The sequence below is a fragment of the Zonotrichia albicollis genome, chromosome Z (assembly GCF_047830755.1).
Source record: "Zonotrichia albicollis isolate bZonAlb1 chromosome Z, bZonAlb1.hap1, whole genome shotgun sequence".
In the NCBI taxonomy this organism is placed as follows: domain Eukaryota; kingdom Metazoa; phylum Chordata; class Aves; order Passeriformes; family Passerellidae; genus Zonotrichia; species Zonotrichia albicollis.
Genome location: NC_133860.1, coordinates 86,697,161 through 86,717,507, shown reverse-complemented (window position 1 = coordinate 86,717,507; position 20,347 = coordinate 86,697,161). Strand labels below are relative to the sequence as shown.

Below are 20,347 nucleotides of genomic sequence, written 5' to 3'. Positions count from 1 at the left end.
AGCAGTTTGGGCTTTCTGGATTGTCTGTTGTAAGAATAGAGCAAAACTAATACAAGCCTCCAGAACACCCTCCAATGGGTTTATAACAGAAGAAATAGAAGTTTAATCTGCCTGTGCTATTTATAATACAACAAGGGCTTTCGAGCACCTTTTATGCCAAAAAAATAGTAAAGTACAGGTCATATGGGAGGGTGTTCCCAGCTGTTCCTGGACTGTGCCCTGAGTGGAATGGAGAGCAGCACAGTGCAAGAGCAAATCTGACAAAAACTTAGAAAAATGCAAGCTTCTCAAGTCTATCTTCAGAGTTATCATTGTCAAAAAAGACATTCAGGGACTTAGTGCAGCAATTTCATTATTAGTAAAATAGTAAGGTAATCATCATTTTGGCATATGGATTTTTTTTAAATAAAGCTACAGCAGAATGAAAAGAGAAGAAGTAATATGAATGCAGCGAAAAAGTTCCTTGGTTGTTATTAAAACTATTTCTTTATAAGTAAATATTGCTGACCAAAAAAAAAGAAAGGGAAAAAAAAAAAAAGAAATTGTCCGTAATTGTCCATAATACATGAGTAGGGAAACACTGCAGCTGGAAAATCTTCGTTTTCAGGCAGTTGGGTCTATAAATGTGTTTTCCATATATCTTTCCATTTTCTTGTCATCCCAGTGGTAAAAAACCCCAAATAACTTATTTGACGTGTTGATTACTCGAGCCTGTAGAATACTGCTCTTGAGAAGGAAGATTTCTCACGCTGACCTTTTTCTCCTCTGTGTTTAAACTGTTCTCCTCTCCTTGTTCTTTACTAGTTTTGAAATTTACCTATTTCCCTTTCCTAAGTCATACTGACTTTTCAAATCTGTTTGATTACAGGCCTAGCTTTGGTCTGGTCCTTTTCCTTGCTGTAAATGTCTTCCATACTGAAAAAAATAAAATCCTCCTTTGTTTTCAGAGGTTTTTCATTCACTTTATTTCTTCATACACTTTATTTTATTTCTTCCATGCTGAAGGGAGGCCTTGAAATTTAATTGCACAGGCAATTATTCTTCACCTTTCTAAAGCTGAGTGCTCACCCTGGGAGGTGTCTGTGCTGTGCTGTGTTGCACTGATGCTGCAGAATTTCTTTGCTCTAGATGTTTATAGTAATATAATAGGAGTCCTAGTAAATATCTGTATTGTGTAAGTGGCTGTGCCCCAATCCTAGTTGTTCTAAATGGGCTACAGCTGCGAAGTCCTTAATTGAGCAGCAGCTGTGGCTCCTGAAGGCATCTAGGATATAAGGGGCTGGGTTTTCTGGTCAGGGAGAGCCTGGAAGGAGCTCTGACTAAGAAGCAGCAACAAGCAGAGGAAGAAGTCTGTGCTGTGAGGAGCTGCCCATGAGAAATATCACCGAGAAGGTACAGGACTTTAGAAATATGATTGCAACAATATAGGACTCTAGAAATATGAAATACAACAAGATAACAACAGATGTTCACATTTCACCACCTGTCGGACGCCTTTCCTTTTATTGCACAGAAATATCCTGTTAGCCTTCGGTTTACCCAGGTCACCTCTATTGTTTTTAAACTTAAATTTTACTTTTAGTTTTCCCCATCCCTTTGACTGCAGCGTGGGTTTGTTTGTGTGCAGGGTTCAACAACTCGGAGCGCACGTGCGACAAGGAGTTCATCATCCGCAGGGCCGCCACCAACCGCGTCCTCAACGTGCTGCGCCACTGGGTCTCCAAACACTCACAGGTACCCCCTCCAACTCACAGGGCTCAGCTGCTCACACTGCTCCTGCCACGGGCAGCCCTGCCCAGCTGCTCTGTCTGGGGTAAACAGCTCCTGTGTTCAGGCGCAACTTTATCCGTTTATTTATTCGCGCCGGATTGCTCACGGGAAATCGTGTCGGTGGTTTGTGATGGCAGAATGGTGTTGGCAGGGGAGGGAGGGCAAGAAACACGAGAGGTTTGTGTAATATCATAGATGAAATATCCTTTAGGTTGTCAGGTGGGGAATGTGGTGGGAGAGTTTGACATGGATGCAGAGGAGTATTGAAAATAGGGAAGGGAAGTTCAGGAAGAGGAAAGGGAAAAGGAAAGAAAGGAAGGATGAGGGATTTTTGTACACCCTGTGCAGATGGTGCTTCATGTCACTTACAGACTGCTTTGTCACTTCAGGCTGCTAATAAAGGATACTTAATCTCAAAAGCTAACTGCAGCAATGTCAAACTCTCTCATGTGAAATCAATTCCCTTTTTCCCATATAAAGGGTTTAATTTTCATAGAGGCTAAGTTTGCTAGAGAATTAACTCAGTAAGAGGTGTAAGTGGGAAGATTGGTTTGTTTGAAAAGCTGAACAGCCCAGAAGAGATTACTAAAATCTGTCTTGGTATCACAGGAGTGATTAATCATTTCAAGTTACTGGGAGCAGCCTATGGACACCGAGTTTTGACTCCCTGTTAAATTAAATTCAGAATCAAGCAAATATTGAGCTGTAACTGAAGTGGCAGCAGACTTTTATTACAGTTTTGTGCTACTCTAGGTGCTTATTGTGTTCCAGTTCATATTAAATGTCTTCTATGACTTGAGCTGATCCTCTATGCTAATTAAAATTTATGTGATTGTGGAAATGTGGAAACTTTTATCTATGTTAGGCAATGACTACAAGTAGTTTCACTGAATTTTTTTGCGGTTGTTTTTGCATCATGTTTACAATTGGTATTATAAATATACCAGTAAAAATATGAAGAGGACAAAAATAATGAGTAATAGTTCATTGTGCATTTTCAAAGTGGAAGCTGTTACCTGCACTCCCTGGTCTCTCACTGCCATTTATTTCTTCCATGGCAAAGGTGTCAGATTTTAATTCTTTAGTTCTTCTAGTCCATTGTTCTTCCAATATAGCAAATAACCCAAAATGCAAGGGCTTTGGCATGGAAAGTAAGAAATGCGACAGCAGCAGAGCATATAATAAGATTTTTGTGTTGTTTACTTGTGAGACTAGGGAGAGAGAAAGGACAGGCCCAAGCAAACCAGAAAAGACTGACTAGGTGCTGCCAAAAACTATGGGACAGGATTACTTTAAGGAGGACTAGTGAAGATTTACTGTCTGGCCAAACAATGTGAAATGTTGGCAGTAAAGATGTGGGGTCCTGGGAGAGCAGTAGCTCCAAGCTTATTTTACAGTAACGACACAAAATGCAGATCCTGAGCCACCAGTGTCTGGTGAGGGAATCCTGATTCAATTTCCAAAATGACAAAACAATGTAAGCATTGAAATTCTTAAAGAACAACAGACCTGCCAAAAACTTTTATACCTTTCAAGGTATTTGCATTGCTCTCTGGATACTCAGCAACCTTGGCTGAGATTTCCTTCATCTTCATGAGCAGCCAAAAGCAGGTTTGAGTCTCAAAAGAAAGGGCAGATTTTATTCTAAAAAAATTACAAACAACAACAGCACAACCCCCCCAAACAAAAACAAAAACAAAACAAACAACCAAACAACCAAAAACCCAAAAAAAACCCCAAAAACAAAACAACCCCCCCCCCAAACCCAAAACAAAAAATCAAAACAACGGAAAAAAAAAATCCAGCTTACACAATAAGTAAAAAGAAATGAAAACAAGTGGATGTTTGCATGGACAGCATTTAATGTAGAATTGTCTGTGAGCAGAAAACAGAATCATTAAAATTAATGAATCGGCCTATTCAGTGAGGATGGGCTTTCATAAAATGGTTTTGTTATCTTCAAATCATTCTAAACAATTCTGTGAAAAGAATTAATTGCTCTTAAAACATGGGTTATACACTATAAAAGCCTCACTTATATTTCACGTAAATGTACACATGGTAGTGCCAGACCTGCAGCCCTTTGTGGAGGGCACAAGGAGCTAATGGATGTCCTGAGGAGCTGTCAAGGCAGAGATAAAATTTTGGGAACAAGCCATCCCCAGGTGAGGTGACACATACTTCCCTGTTTTTACCACCCTGAGCAAGAGCAGCCAAACCTGTGCTGCTCGTCATCCAAAACCAGCACAGTATGAAGGGTAGCTTTAGGTATTCCAGATTGTTTTGTTTACATTTCTGTTCTTTTTATTCCATAGCCCTCCTTTTTTATCTGGTTTTTTCTTTTTTTTTTTTTTTTTCATTCAGACACCTGCATGCCAGCAAAAATCTTTCTTTTTGCCCTAAATAACAGCAGAAAGCTCGTGTTTACATTGTGGTTTTGAAATGTGACTGCGAGGAGCAGAGCAGGATTCTCCTGTTGCAAACAATGAACACACAAGTGATGAGGCCGAGGATCACAGGGAGCAGAAGCCTTGCTGGGGACAGAAAGGGCTCACGAGGATAAAACTCCCACCAGCTCCTGCAGATGTGGGAAAATAGGAAGGCAAAAGAGGCCAGGGGCACAAAGTCTCAGTATGAGTTTCATTTTCCAAGTGAGGTCTTGCAGCCTTGTTTTGTTTAGCAATGCTTCCTTGCTTTTTATCTAAACGCTTGTGGTGCAAAGGGAAGCTCCTTCAGCTCCTGTGGCGAGGAGATTGGAGTGGGGCTTGTCCAAGGAGGGACCTTTCACATCTGGCCCCTGCAGTGTCCCCAGCTCTGAGTGGCAGCTGAGGGCTTCTTCCCAGGGCTCTCTCTGCAGCTCTCAGCTGCAGCAGCTCTCTCACAGCCTCCTGGCTGCCCAGCAGTGTCCGTGAGTCACTGCCTGGGTGAGCTGGCAGCTGTCTGCTGAGGGAGGCAGGAACCGGCCTTGGAATGGAAAATGCAAACCCTCTCCCTCTGAATTACTGTAATTTTGAAATGAAGGGGCTCTCAGGCAAAGATACGGGAGCAGGAATAACAGTTCTTTACCAGGAAAATTAAAAATACAAATGCAATAGTACAAAAAGGAAATAAAACAACTGAGAGAGTGATCACAGTCACTGCCCCCTGAGTGCCAGGGGGTGTCCCAGCCCCATCCCAGGGGGCTCAGCCCTCCTGCAGTGCCAGCTGTGGCTCTGCTGCAGCACGGATCCTGCACAAGGGGGGAGTTTTCCTCTGCAGCTCCAGGGCTGCTGCAGATGGGCCTGGGCTCCCTCTGGCCATGCAGGGAGCAGAAAGCTGCTCCTCTGGCAGTGCAGGGGGCAGAGGCTGCTGGGGTGTCCCAAAGCTCAGATTGGATCCAGGGAGGAATGCTTGGCTCCTCCCCTGGGCGGGGCATCTCCCCACGGGATGCTGGGATTGGATCGGCCCTGCAGGGACACTCCCTGGCCATGGACAGGAGGTGATTAATGATGAATGGGCCACGGACAGAAGGTGATTAATGATGAATGGGCCATGAACAGGAGGTGATTAATGATGAATGGACCACGGACAGCAGAGAGCTCCTGGAGGGAGGATTGGCTGTGGGAGAGATAAAGAACAACTGCCCCATGGACAGCAGAGAACTGCCCCAGCTCTGACAGGTGGGAATGGAGCACACACATATCTCACAACCCAGGACAGTTACAGAGTGATCACAATGCCTGGGAAGAGGACCACGGCTCATATTTGGGCATACAGGTCATGGTGTGTGCCTGGTTCCTGCCCAGCCCCAGTGCAGCCTGTGCTCATCGCCATCCCCACGGAGATGTGGTGAATTTCCAGCAGGAGCATTGCCACTGGGAGCTCCTGACAGCACCTGGGGAATGGGGACAACTCCTGGAGACAGAGCGCTGTCTCTGAAAACGTGATTGCAGTCAGTAAAAAATAGTGTTAGCTCACATGAATCGGCCAATTCACTTCCTTTCCATTTCGTTGGAATAAAAAAATAGATAGAAAATTTATTATATGAGCCCCACTTACCTCATATTAAATGGTATAAAGTAATGAATAAGATATTTGTTTAATTTATTCTAAGTGAATTGTAGAAATATTAACAAACTACATTTCAGCCATACATACACTTAGCAAGATATACTATATTTTGACTACATTTCAAATGGACCCAAAACTGCCTTGAAACAGCTTTTTTCTTGAAGTAAGCCAGTCTTATTTAAGCTCAGGGATGATTTTCCTGAAAGCAAGTTATGACTCCATTTATCTCTGCCTTCCACCTGTGCCAGTGTTTTGTTGCGTGTGAATTTACACAGATTTTGCTCAACACAATTGTGTGTGGTAGGTGAAGTGTGTTTTTGTGCTTCAAAAATGAAATACTGTAGTGGAAGACTGCAGCAGTGAGTAACTTCACTGAGCTCTGATGGTGTTTGATCTCCTGTGCACAAGATTAGGACTCACTCATCTGCTGCAACTGGAGTAATTACCTGCTTTCTTTTTGGCATGAGGACAGTTATAGGAAAATTGTAAGGCAATCCCCATCTACTTAAAAATATTCCAATTTGCTTGCGAAAAGTCATCCAGTTGATCTCTCTCTGCTCCTGCCTCTTTCTTCCCTCCCTCCTGTTCTTTTGTAGTTCTTCTCATTGCCCTACACAAATATAAATCATGTTTACTGTTTTAGCTCCATTTTACCTGTCTGGATTATTCAGTTCCCCACATTGTTTAGGTGCAGAATGTTTCCTCTCACTGAAGAACACTTAAAGAAAAGGGAGAGGAAAAGCTTCTGGGGTTTTACTGAGCTCATGTCAGATCTTGAAAATATATTCTCTGTGTAAACCACCTACAGTAAATCTACTGGTTTTAGTTTAAAATGCATCTTAGCATGTTTTTTTTTCCCCCCCTTGCTTTCTTCTGCCTCTCCTGGCCTCTCTTTTCTTCTGGCCAATGATTTGAAATCTGAGTAATACCCACAAATCTTTAGGCTACTGTAGACTCTGAAATGTATTACAGGTATGTGACCCTCTGATAGAGAACCAAACCTCTGTCAGATTGAAATCTGCTGCTGGGAAATTGAAGGATTCCTGTCTGACCAACTGTATTCCTTCTCTGAGACATAAATTAGAACTAGAAGTCAAAAAAGTGGTGTAAAATTATGTAGGGAGCTGTGATACACATGTACCTAAGGCCATAAATAGCTACCTGCCTAACTGTCCTATAGTATAAACAGATGAATATTCATGTGTGACACCCATAATACAGCAGATATTCTGCATGTATTTAGAGTTATTTAGTTATTTTTAAATTATACTTAAAATTGGTTGCTAAGTATTTTGGTGTTTGTGTCATTCTTGTGATACAAAACTTTCAACCTTTCTCCACAAAAGTTAAGTGCATGTATGTGTTTAAATGCAATACTTTCCCTGTTATTTTTTTAATATATATGCCTCATCACACTGGAATCTCAGTTTCATTTAAATAATAGCCTTCACTAGAGGAAGAGATTAGTTCTTAATTTTTCTTCTGATTCCCACCTTTATTCATAGGGTTTTTTCCCCCTCATCACACTATTAGAAACAGATTACATTACTTTAAAAAAGAAAACCATAAATTTGAGTTTCCCCAGCAATTCCAGCACAACTATCTTATGGACATTACTCAGTAAAACAAGTTTTAATGATAATGACCAAATTATTAAATCTTGTAAGAATTAGTAGGTAACCATACAAAAACTGGAAATGCTTTGGTTTGGCTGAATCTGGTAATTATAGGCGAGGTTCTCCGATCCTATTTGCAAATGAAAGAACTTTTTAAATTCTAGACATTTTTGGTCATAGGTGTGTTTTCAATAAAAAAAAAAGTCATCCTGAGAGAAGATGTCTTGTAATGAAAAGAATCAACCAGTTGTGGTCTGAAAGCTGTGCTTGGAGATGGAATGCTGGCCAGGATGACATGATCTGCCCGAGGGTTTTACCCAGCAGGGCTGAGTGAGGATGGGGTTTGTGTCACCTCCTGGGTGATATTTGGGATTCTGCCCTTTGGGGATATTTCTGTGGCACAGGCTGCAGAGATACCATCCTCCTTCACACAGTGTCTGCCACTGAGGCACATGAAAAACTCATTAGTTACACTGCTTGCTTAGGCTTGTGCAGACTCAAGGTTTCTCCTTTCACTAAGTTTTGATAGTTTTATATTTCAGATTATTTTCTTTTTGAAACCACTGGAGTGCACACTACTGTCATGTAGTTTAGTTACATTCCTTGTGTTTTGTCTAATTAGTCTCATTTCTGTGCCCCAAATATGAGAAAAGGCTCTCATGCCTTTCCTTGCAAACAGCTAAAACAGCTCCTAAGGGAGGCATTTCAGAGCATGGCTATACAAAATGTGCTCTAGAAAACAGAGTGCAGTGCCCTGCAATAATTCTCTCTTGGCTTTGAGCTGAGTGTTTGATACCCCAGCTTCCTGTTCTCCAACACCCTCAAATATGGGTAAATATCTCCAGAAAAAATAAGACACAGATATTTATCAGTTCCAGAGTATTAATTAGCTGAGGCCCAGGTGAGGAGACTCTGGAGGAGTGAGGAGGAGGTGCTGTAATAGGAGGGAAATGCCCAGAGCAGGTGATGTCTGAGTGCTGTTAGGAAAATTAACCCACAAACAGCAGAGATTGATGTCCAAAAAGGAGACAGAGCAATCCTTTGGCTTTATTCCAATAAAGGCAGAGGCCATGGGGCATCCCCTGGGGTCTCTCACATTTTTGGAGGACTCAGCCTCCTTTTTATCCCAATTTCACAGCCACATTTCCCTTCTCTCTTTCCCCATTTCTGAGGCACTTGAGAGGTTCAGTCTTCCCAGAACACCTGATCCCAAAGATTTCCCTCTAATGTACAACCCTCCCTATTCATTTTTAATTCTTATGGAATTTAGGGGCTTTTCTTCCCTGTTGTTTCTTTCACCTTTCAATGTCCAATTTCATTTATCATCAAACCTAAAGCTTGTTTGTATAGGCAAATCTCTTTTTGCATTCATCAATCAGTGGAATCCTTCCCATGGTTTCTTTTCTCTCCCAGTGCTGGTTTTATCCACCAGCAGACCCACAGCTTGTCTGTAAAGGCAAATCTGCTGTTCTTCTCTGCTCTGACATTGGAGCAATAACCTTCCTCAGAAATGCTGTGAGCGTGGCTGTGGCACGTCCTGTGATGAGCACTCATTCCTCTTCTGCTCTGAACTGTTGCCTCCCATGTCCAAATGAGGCTCCACCTCAGGTTTTAGCTTTTCTGTATTTCAGATTCTGTGCTGCTTTAGTGTGTGGGTCTGGGCTCCATATCAGGGCATGGTGAGCTCTGTGTCCAGAGCAGGGAGACAAAACAATTCCTGCTCCAGTTTGGGAACAACTGACCCAAATCTCAGCCCAGGAGCACAAACCCCGTGGGCTGGAGAGAGAAAAACAAACAGGGTGGGACTGCCTGGGCTAAGGCTGGAATGGGACAATGAACTGCAAGGTGCAAATGGAGCAGAACTGATCCCAGGGACAGACCCCGTGCCTGCTTGTGCATTTTGGGGCCATTTTGAGTCCATTTTGTGACCATTTGGGTTCATTTTGGGTGCAGCCCTGGCTGGGTTCTGGTGCTGCCCAAGGTGCATCCATGGAGGAGATCCTTTGAATAAATCCCTGCTCTGTTCTGGAACTCCGTCCAGCCTCTGTTCCAGGGCAGCCTGAACAAGGCATCACACCTGTCTTGGTGGCTGTGGGAGTGCTCTGGTGCTCACCTGAGCTGTGCTCACCTGGGCTGGCTCTGCTGCTCCCTGAGGCCAACGTCTCCAGAGCCCCTCACCACAGGAGGGGCTGTGGGGATTTTTTTGGGAGTAAAACACCATGCTCTGGTGCCGAGGTGCCAAATCTTGTCCATTTTCAGTAACTTTGTGCCTCCTGTTGCCATGGAAACGAGAGGGAGCTCTGCACGCACGTGGCCCTGCTTGCAGGCAGCTGTGGGTTATCAGGGAGCATCTGTGGTGCACCAGGCAGCTGTGGGTTATCAGGGAGCATCTGTGGTGCACCAGGCAGCTCAAGGGTTGGGGTTTGCTTTCCTTTCAAAATGCTATAGAACAGCTGAATACAAGAGTTTTGGGAGTCTACCCCAAGAGTTGCCTGTAACTTCCCATCTCAGAGCTTGTACGTCCTGTGTCTGCAGATTGTCTAATACTGTCTGATTTCTCCAAATTCAGATAAGTGATCTTATCAGATGGGATAAGAGATCAGATAAGATCTGATCAGGTTGAGATCAGGTTGCTGCGTGTCCCTGAATCTCAGGCCTGTATCAGGTATCAGCCTGCCCCAGAGATCATTAAAATGCCAAGGTTCTTCAGTGCAGGGACAGATCATTTAGTGAATTTCTGAATTATCACCTGCTTCGGGCCGAGACCCACAACATCCTCAAGCAGGTGATAATTCAGAAAAGGAAGGTTCCCTGATCATCCTGTCTCCACACAGAAGGCAAAGCTCAAAAAGGAGAAAAATTGCAGCCTTTGGGAGATGCTACTTTTGTGGCCAGTTTACTTATGTGCCACAGCTTTCTCAAAATATTTTCAAATGTAATAGTAAAACAAAAATAAAAACAAACAAAAAATTCAAACCTAATCGAAAAAGAAAGGGCAGACCCATTACAATATAATTTTTCAGTTGTTTGTTCAATGCTGTTAAGACTAAAGGTAGTAAAACCTTTTTCATTTTCAGGATTTTGAGCTGAACAACGAGCTGAAAATGAATGTGTTAAATTTGCTGGAGGAAGTTTTGAGAGACCCTGACCTTCTGCCACAAGAAAGGAAAGCCACTGCAAACATACTGAGGTAAATGCATTTCTAATTATTTCACATATTAACTGTAGCACAGAGGGAGGCATACTGTGTATCATAGAATTCACAGGGCTGGGTTTCCCTCCAGAGTATTTAATTTAGAAGGATTGCTAAGTGTTTTATGAGCCATAAAGCAGAACCTGTTTTAAGTTTCATTCATAAAAATACCTACATTGGAGAGCTTTGCTGCAGGACAGCTGGCAGCCTTGAGCTCAGCCCTCAAGTATGACTGAAAACAGCTCTGTCTGCAAAGTGTGAATATTTTACAGCCACTGGTTTCAAGTCCATTGTTCTGCAATCTTGTGCAGCAGTAAACATGTAAAGATTAAGCAAATTAGGTTGCTTAATAATAATAAATACATTATTTATTTATGATTAAATGAATAAATTAGTTGAAACATCTGTAGACTAAGGAGTGATTAAAATAAAACATCATGAAAAACACAGATAAATCTACAGTATGCTTTATTAACATTTATCTAAGTATTCTGCAGGTAAACCAATAAGTGTGCAATGAATAGAGTATGACTGAGTTTTCTAAGACCACTTGACAGGTTTCCAACAGATATATGAAAAAAAAGGTCTGAAAAAAATCACTTGTGAGGACAAATACCAAACAGAAGATACAAAACACAGATAAGTTCTTATTAAAGCCACGTTTCTTCTTACATAAACAAAAATAATCCTCCTTTTAATAATACAGTGTGTGCTGCTATTCCAAGTAAAAACATTGTTTTAAATTTCTTTGGAAGAGACAGCAAGTCAAAAGAGCCAGAAGGATGAGGATGATGTGGGCTTTGATAATGTCTGTGACAGCAAAGGTTCTACTCACAGTGGGTAAAATTAGCCTAAAACTTTCAGCTTCTTAAGGAAATGTTTTAAAACAAGCCCGGTCTGCTCCTGAGAGTAATGGATTTATAGGCCTTCACCATACAACAGTTTCTTCTACCCAGTTTCAAATGAGCCAACTTCCACTAGAAGGTGCATCAAAAAATGAACAAAATGAACCTTTGTATATTTATCTGTAAAGAATGAATTGTCTCTATTTGCATCCTTTTACTGCTGTTCTGGGAAATGGTTGTTATTGTTTGTCCTCTCTCCCCTCCTAGAACTGATTACTGAGCACGGAGTCTGATCCTCCAGTGAATACAGTTCATCAGATACTTCCATTTTTACAAATTTTTCAAAAATTCAGATTGAATCTTTGATCATTCTCTAAATTATGGGGGTTTTTTTCAAAGCAAAAAAAAAAAAAAAAAAAAGGAAAAAGAGTTTTTTGTTTTAGCCTTGGCTAAAAACTCCTTTATTGCTTTTCAAGGCTGGCAGTGCTGCTGAACAGACATAGATGCTGGACAGCCTGATGTGAACTATTTCAATCCTGCTTCTATGTGAATTAAATTTCAATACAATTTCTCACCCTTTCACTGGAAGGGGGAGGTGTTCAGATCACCCATGGGAAATGTCTGATAATTAAGAGTGATTTCCAGAGTTTAACAAAACACTGTAATTGCTGCTGGAGACACAGGCTCTCAGCAAGGCTATACAGCTAATTGAGTAATCAGTTATAGGATATAAAGAATAATTTTACAGGCCATAAGGATATAATAATCCTTATAGGATATAAGGAATAATCAGCAGCTGTTTGTGTGTAACTTTACCCGTGATACTGACACAGGAGTGCACGTTCCTTTGCTCTTCCACAGTCCTTAATTTTTATTGCACATTCTTCAAATAGAAATATTGAAAAGCTTTAAAAATAAGCTTTATTCGAGGTGGGAGCAGGGACCTGCTGTCCCTGTTGAGACTGAGCACTCTGTCCTGGGGCATCCAAGGGTCCCTCTGCTCCTCAGCCTGCTGGTGCACTCAGAGGCAGGGCCAGCTGCTCTTTGGCAATTGAACTTTGCAATAATCAGGATATGAAATGGGGGAATAGCTTCTGTCAGGGGGCTCAGCCTTGCTGGCAGGTTGCAAACATCCTTGTACAATTCTGGAGCTGGTTTCTGAAGGCTCAGAGATGAACAGAGTCAGGAGAGGTGGCACTGACCTGCCTGTGTCCTCTCTGAGAGCACAACTGCAGGAGTCCAGGCGGTTGGTGGGTTTCCAGGGCCAGAGGAGCACAACTCTTTGTACATTTCCTCTGCAAGCAGAGGTGCTGCCGTGGTGCAGAGGAGGCTGTGATGATGTGGGCTTTGCTCTGGTGCCCTGGCTGGTTCAGTAGGTCAGCCAGGACTGAACCTGCTCTGCCCTACACTGGAGAGCTCTGGCTGTTTGCTGTCTGCAGGGATCTCTGTAGGTTTGCTGCAGATCCAGCTCCTGCCAACCCAGAGCTGCTCAGCTTTGGGCCAAGGCTCCCCTGAGCCGCCCTGGAGGGGCTCCATGTCCTGCAGGGTCCATCCCACGGCATCTCTCCCTTCTTCTGCAGCACACTGGGGATCCTCTGTTGGGTTACAGTCACTGTTCTGAGCGTGGAGAGAGGGCCTGCAGTGGAAAAAATATTTCCTGAATTCCTTCAGGAAGGGTTTGCATTACCAAGGAGCCCTGTGGTGGGAGCCTGTGGTTACCTGAAGCACCAAACCACAAAACTAAGGTCAGGAAATGCAGCACTCCTGCCACAGTCTCTCCCTGTCACAGAGGAGATGCTCTATTGTATTTGTGCTGCCCCCAGATGAAGGCAGGAATGATGAGTCTGACTTCATATTCTCAGAAGGCTAATTTATTATTTCATGATACTATAATATATTAAAGAATGCTATGCTATACTGAAGAATACAGAAAGGATACTTACAAAATGCTAAAAAGACAACAATGAAAACTCCTGACTCTTTCCAGAGCCCTGACACAGCTTGGCCCTGACTGGCCAAAGAGTGAAAACAACTCCCAGCAGAATCCAATGGAACAGTCACCTGTGGGTAAACAATCTCCAAACACATTCCAAAGGGGCAAAACACAGGAGAAGCAAATGAGATAAGAATTGTTTTCCTTTTCAATGAGGCTTCTCAGCTTCCCAAGAGAAAAATCCTGGGCAAAGGGATTTTTCAAAAAATGTGAATGCCACAATCTTCTCCACCAAAATTCTCTGAATTCAGGCATCCTGGCTCTTTCTGCATGCACAGTGACAGAACCCAGGCAGGGACTTGTGAATCTCTTTGGTCTGTTGCCTTGCAGAATATGCAGAGCTGGTCCCAGGGTTTGTGTTTCCCTCCTGGCTCCTGTTGAGGGTCTGGCTTGGAGAAAAGCTGCTCAGCCTATGCCCTGCTCCTTGGAGAGATGTCATCCTTCTCCACTGAGACCTGTCATCTAATTCTGCGTAGAGGGGAAATACAAATTACCTGGAGCTGAAGGACTTTTATTTACTATTGTTACAAATATTTAGAAACCAATTTGTTTGAAGCTTTCTGACAGCATGCTTGTCATGAGCAAGCACAGATCTGTCGTAACTGGTAGATTTGGTGAAACTTTCATTCAAAAGGTTTCTCTGGAATGGGTTGAAAATGGGAAGAAGGAGTAATCCAGTTGATGTGTCCTTCATAAAAATAGTCACTCACCCCCTTGCTAAGTGAGTGCTGTAAAATTTTGTTGTTCTGCAGAGGTGCTTGCTGCAGGCATTTTGTTTAAAACATGTATTCTATCAGAATTCTGGGTTGCCTGTCAGCTGTCACTGTTGGCCCTGGCTTCCCCACATCTCAGTTTTTGTAATCTACTCTTGAGTCTGAAAGGTTGACAAATGCACAAGGGGCTTAGGACAAGCATTTCTTGTAAAAAATTCCATTTCAAACATTCATGAAAAAACGTTCACACTTTCTGAGGCTTAAACACTTGCATTTTCTATGTCACCCTGAAGGATATTGGGCAAAAATACATCTTTTTTACAAGCTGCCCCAGCCTTTGCATGCATGCACATCTTTGGAAAATCCATCCCCTTGTTAGCAGAGATCAGAGGAGCAGGAAAGGTTGGTTTGTGTTCCAAAGATCCATCAGGTCAGCTCTGGGAAAGGCTGTGTTTGGAATATGAATGACAAGGAAAACGTTGATGGGAGATGCTGAGCTGCTTCATGCCTTGAGTCATCAAACAAAGCAGCTGGTATTTCTTGCTTGATGGGATTTCTGCTGTGTGGACTGACAGGGTTTCTCTTCAGGGTAAAAATGCTTTTTTAAATTCAGTATCTGTTCTGAAAGCTACACAAACCTCCCAATGTACGTTTTGCTTGAGACTTTATCAGCCTGATTTACTAACCCTGGAAATCTAGATAAAATTTAACTGATAATCAAGCAGGAAGGTGTAAGTTCAGACTGAACAGCAGTGAACAACATTAATAGATAATCCTATCTGGAGAAAAACAGGTTGCTTCCAGAAACAGCTCCTCCTCCTTCTTCTTCTTCAGACTAAACATAAATGAAATTGAGGGATATGCAGATGTCAAAATTTGATGGATGAACAATTTTTCTGCCTTGTATGATCTCACCAAACAACACATTTCAGGCTCTCTAACTTGCCCTAGCTTTTAAATATTTTTAATATGCTTTATGTACCACAAAGAAAAGATGAGACTCATGCTTAATACTTTAAAGTAGAAAATTATTTTAATATTTGGCCTGGTCAGGCATGAAGAATAGTGAGAGAGAGAGAGTCTTAAATGGTGATTCTAAGAATTAGAAAGATATTTCTTTTATATTTTCCTCCTTCATTTCCGAAGATACTGGAGGAGTGACCCTGTTGAGTCGTCCCTGAGGGTGACGCTGCTCAGGAGAGCCCCTCTGTGCCTTGGCTGTCTCCTGTGGCTCCTTCCACAAGGATCTGCTTCTTGCCAGCTCCCAGGGGCTCTGCAGGGAGGGCAGTGGGAGCTGTGCAGCGAGTGTCCCCAGCCCTCTGTGGAACTGGGGATCCCAAGGCTGAAAGCAGCACAGACTGAAGTGGAAGCTGCTGTTGATGCTGTCAAAAAATTACCATTATCCAGTCTTCAGATCTGTTGTCCTCTGCAGATTTGACTGTAGAATAATTGTGGATAAAAGGAGAGTTGGTCTTGGGTTTTTTCATGAGACCACTGTGCTAGGAAAAAAGCATCTGTTTAGAATGACAGATTGAACATCTACATAAGACATGAGATGTGATGGTGCAGAGTACCAGGAGGCAAAGATTAAAGTTAACTGTTTTCAGTCTTTTCAGAATTCATGCTTTATTTCACATTAACCAAATACAACAATTTCAGTATCAAAGGCAAGAACCTGATCCAACATCAACATAACATAACATAACACGAAGTTCTATTTAAGCATCTCAGATTTTACAAGACTGATGAGGGTTCCTGGGGCAGAGGCACGGGGCCTGCGGGGCCTGCGTGGTGTTCATTGCCAGAGGCTGTTGTCACAGGATGAGCAGGCCTTCCTGCAGGCCCCCAGGCATGGCGAGCAGCACAAAATAAGCTGCTCTGCAGGACAGATTGGCAGGCTATTTACAGCAACCGAGGCTGCACTCCTTATTATCCGGGCAAGAAGCTTAGGGCTCTCCTGGAGAGGTAAACACGCCTTGCCCTGCAGGCACAAGGTGTTTCCAGCCCTTATGGGGAAAAGGAAAAAGGAAAAAGTGTGCTTTCTGACAGCCTTTTACGTTCCTCTCCTGTTTCTTCTCCCTGAATCTTCTCACTCCTATATTAGATAAATCCAGTGTTGTCAAGGTTTCTGTCTGTTATTTCCACATGAAGGAGTAAGATCCTGTGTATATTCATATTATGTGCCATCCATATTATGTGCCAATATGCTACATCAGGGTAGGTGCTTGATCAATACTTGCTTTTGCCTAGGTAATTTTTGACCCATTACTCTGAAATAATCACGGGTTTCCTGTAGCAGAATTGGAAACATTCATTAACACGTTTATTACTGAAAGGAAATCGTGTCCTTGCTACAAGTACAAGCTGCAGTTTGCAGTCCATTTCCACACACAAAGCTCCGTGTGGGACACTGAACAGGACAATTTCCAGGATTCATTAGCTGAGAGATCTTAAATCTCCATGGAAATACTTCATCTTACACGTCTCTGATGCTGTAATAGTTTACGCATTTTTCCTTAAAGCAAGACATGACTTTTTAGGCTACAGATTTTTTTTTTCCTTTACCTCCTCAATTGCAGGCTTAGGATTTATTTTAAATAAACCATTTTGCTGATCTGTGATAAGGTTTTCTCATAACCATGGACAATTATATTTATATAGGATGTTCTGCCACTCTATTTTTCAGGACTCTTTCTCAGGATGATCAAGATGATAACCATTTAAAAATAGAGGATATCATTCAGATGGTAAGTTCATCTTGAGAGTTAAACATAAATACTCCTAGAGAAATGTTGTGTGTTTGAGTCAATAAAATTTAACACAACTGCAACTTGCAAAGTACTTCTGGATAGATATACTGTTTTTTATACCAGGAATGTCAATTTCAGTTTAGAGATTGTAAGATTTTGGAGCACCTGTCAAAAATGAACATGTCAGAACTTTAGTATTTGGATAAAATCTCAAGATTTTAAAAAAGGGGAAGAAATTAATATACGTGAAAATACAAGAGGAGAATATGCAGAGTTTATTAACTCATGTTCATACTCCTGAGCTGGTGCGTGCCTGTTTTATGAATTTCCAGGCCGGTGGAAATTTGTGTTGTCTGCGATTGTTGCTAATCCTCATTTCTCCTGATCCCGAGGTTAATTACAGCTCCACTGCGGGCTCCCGGGCAGCTGCTCGTGCCCTGTGGCCCACGGAGAGCCCCCTCAGAGCTGTGCTTGCTTTGCAGGCAGACTGCCCCAAGCCCGAGTGCTTCGAGACGCTGTCGGCCATGGAGCTGGCGGAGCAGATCACCCTGCTGGACCACGTCGTGTTCCGCAGCATCCCCTACGAGTGAGCTCCCTGCACGTGGGGCTGGGGGTTTGGATACCTCCCTGCCCTTTGCCCAGGCCTCTGGCAGCAGGCAGCAGCCTTGTGGAGGTGCCCAGCACCCCAAAAGCCACTCTTGTTCACAAGTTCTTTCATCATGGCTAATTTGGTCTATTAGAGAATGAATTATTTATTTAATAGACAGTCTTGGTTTGAAAAGCCAGGTGTCTGCTGAGGAAGGCAGGAGCCTCCTATGAAATGGAAAATGTAAACCCCTCCCTCTAAATTATTATGATTTTGAAATGAAGGGGCTCTCAGGCAAGGATAGGGGAGCAGGAATAACAGTTCTTTACCAGGAAAATTAAAAATACAAATGCAATAGTACAAAGAGGAAATAAAACAACTGAGAGAGTGCTCACAGTCCCTGCCCCCTGAGTGCCAGGGGGTGTCCCAGCCCCATCCCAGGGGGCTCAGCCCTCCTGCAGTGCCAGCTGTGGCTCTGCTGCAGCACGGATCCTGCACAAGGGGGGAGTTTTCCTCTGCAGCTCCAGGGCTGCTGCAGATGGGCCTGGGCTCCCTCTGGCCATGCAGGGCAGCAGAAAGCTGCTCCTCTGGCAATGCAGGGGGCAGAGGCTGCTGGGGTGTCCCAATCCTCAGATTGGATCCAGGGAGGAATGCTTGGCTCCTCCCCTGGGCGGGGCATCTCCCCACGGGATGCTGGGATTGGATCGGCCCTGCAGGGACACTCCCTGGCCATGGACAGAAGGTGATTAATGATGAATGGGCCAGGGACAGGAGGTGATTAATGATGAATGGGCCATGGACAGCAGAGAGCTCCTGGAGGGAGGATTGGCTGTGGGAGAGATAAAGAAAACTGCCCAGTGAACAGGAGAGAACTGCCCCAGCTCTGACAGATGGGAATATAATAAACACCCAGCTAAACCTGAGACATAGATATAAAATTAACAGACATAGGACTTAAAACAAACTAATACTACACAGGAATAAGGACGAAAACAAAACTACTCATAGATATATACAGCATGAGGTTGAAAGTACCTGTTAATGTTACAGCTAGTGAAGAAATAATAGAACTTAGGATTCAATGGCTCTTACCATCCAGCTGTTAGTGGGGCACACATGGAGATCCTTTCCCTCAATCCCCAGGGAAGCATCCATGGAATCTGTGCCCAAACTCCAGAGAAAAGTCTCAAACACTTGCAGGTGTGGGAGGCTTCTACCTCTGTGGTAACTCGTGTGTCTTTTGCAGTTTGTAAGACAGTCAGGAATATTTCTTTTATCTCTTCCCACATCTGCTCTCCAGACTGAGATGTTGATTGTTAGCTGGGCCTGAGCCCTTTTTGTGCTGGAGATGATTCCTTTTGGGCCTGGGTTATCCCTTCATTGCTGCCCCCGCTGTCTGTGGTAGAGAGGGGAGGACACTCCTGGCACAGAGTGTCCCTTGTGGGGCCAGTGGCCACCAGGCTGGCATGGCCACCACCCCCAGCTCAACTCTGACAAAAGGGTTTGCACACATACAGGGATAGCCTGGTGTAAATAGGGTCACAGTGCTGGAAATTGGGATGAGGTGACAGGGGAGAGGGGATTAAGAGAAAAATAAATCTTTACAGTGTTTACCATTTCAGTCAACAATAAAAATGGTATAGTGAGGTGCTGGAATTAGTGTAAAGCTGTGTTATTAGCTTCCAGCAAATTGAGGTATCCTTGAAATCTGCTTAGGCTATTACAGACACATTCTCTACTGTGTTTATGAAGATTTTGATTGCTTTTTCTCCCATCAATGTCTAGAGAGTTCCTTGGGCAGGGCTGGATGAAAATGGATAAAAATGAGAGAACGCCCTATATTATGAAAACTAGTCAACATTTCAATGATGTAAGTAGTCTCAAATACAGACTTGCTTTCTAGGGACCCCATCTACTGTCTCTGACCTCTAGAACAGAAATGTGTTGTGTTGCAATGTGATGTGATGTTTTATCTATTAGTGACTGGATGCTGTAGCCTCTTTGTAATTAACAATTTAAATCAAAGCAGATGAAGATTCTCCTTTTCAATAATTGGTACTCAGCATTTTAGTGGCAATTTAAGAGAGTAGAACATTTTAAACTGTAGCACGGTGCTTTTTAGCCTACTGAAGAAACTTCATTTTCTCCAGAGAAATATAACACCAATCCTGTTTAATGCCTTTGTATCACTTCACATGTCTTTTTCCTTCATCATTTTCCTTGAACTTTACTGGGAGACTTCCCAATCAGCTTTGGTGCTGATGGCTTGGAGACCTTCCCATTGCACCCCCAACCTTTCTTTCCTGTCCCCATCCCTTCCACCTGCCCCAAGCTCTGTTTCCAATGCCCTTTCCCTGGGTTTATGAATCACAGAACTCACAGAATCACCGGGTTGGAAGAGACCTTCAAGATCATGGAGTCCAACCCAGCCCCAACCCCTCAACTGAACCCTGGCACCCAGTGGCAGTTCCACCCAACTGGAACCCTGGCACCCAGTGCCACATCCAGGCTTTGTTAAACACACCCAGGGATGGGGACTGCACCACCTCCCCAGGCAGCCATTCCAGAATGTTATCACTCTTTCTGTAAAACACTTTTTCCTAATATCCAACCTGTATTTCCCTTGGTGCAGCTCGAGGCTGTGTGCTCTGGTTCTGTCAGTTCCTGGGGAAAGAGCCCAGCCCCAGCTGAGCACAGCCACCTCTCAGGGGGTTGTAGAGAGTGATAAAGTCACCCCTGAGCGTCCTTTTCTCCAGGATAAACACCCATTTGTGTTCCAAGAGCCATCATTTCTGTCATGCTTACCGGGGCGTTCTCCTGCCTTGGCCGTT

The 20,347-nt window shown here is 43.3% G+C and overlaps 1 protein-coding gene across 6 annotated transcripts in view; it reads left to right on the top strand.

Annotated features, from left to right (window-relative positions):
- RASGRF2 (Ras protein specific guanine nucleotide releasing factor 2) overlaps nucleotides 1–20,347 on the top strand; it is a 128,285-nt gene that overhangs the window by 97,850 nt on the left and 10,088 nt on the right. For all 6 annotated transcript variants that reach the window (XM_074532303.1, XM_074532302.1, XM_074532301.1 and 3 more), the window contains exons 18-22: nucleotides 1,628–1,734; nucleotides 10,514–10,626; nucleotides 16,867–16,927; nucleotides 17,413–17,516; nucleotides 19,302–19,386. In XM_074532303.1, the coding sequence (XP_074388404.1) occupies nucleotides 1,628–1,734; nucleotides 10,514–10,626; nucleotides 16,867–16,927; nucleotides 17,413–17,516; nucleotides 19,302–19,386 (470 nt within the window). The remainder of the gene's footprint in view (nucleotides 1–1,627; nucleotides 1,735–10,513; nucleotides 10,627–16,866; nucleotides 16,928–17,412; nucleotides 17,517–19,301; nucleotides 19,387–20,347) is intronic.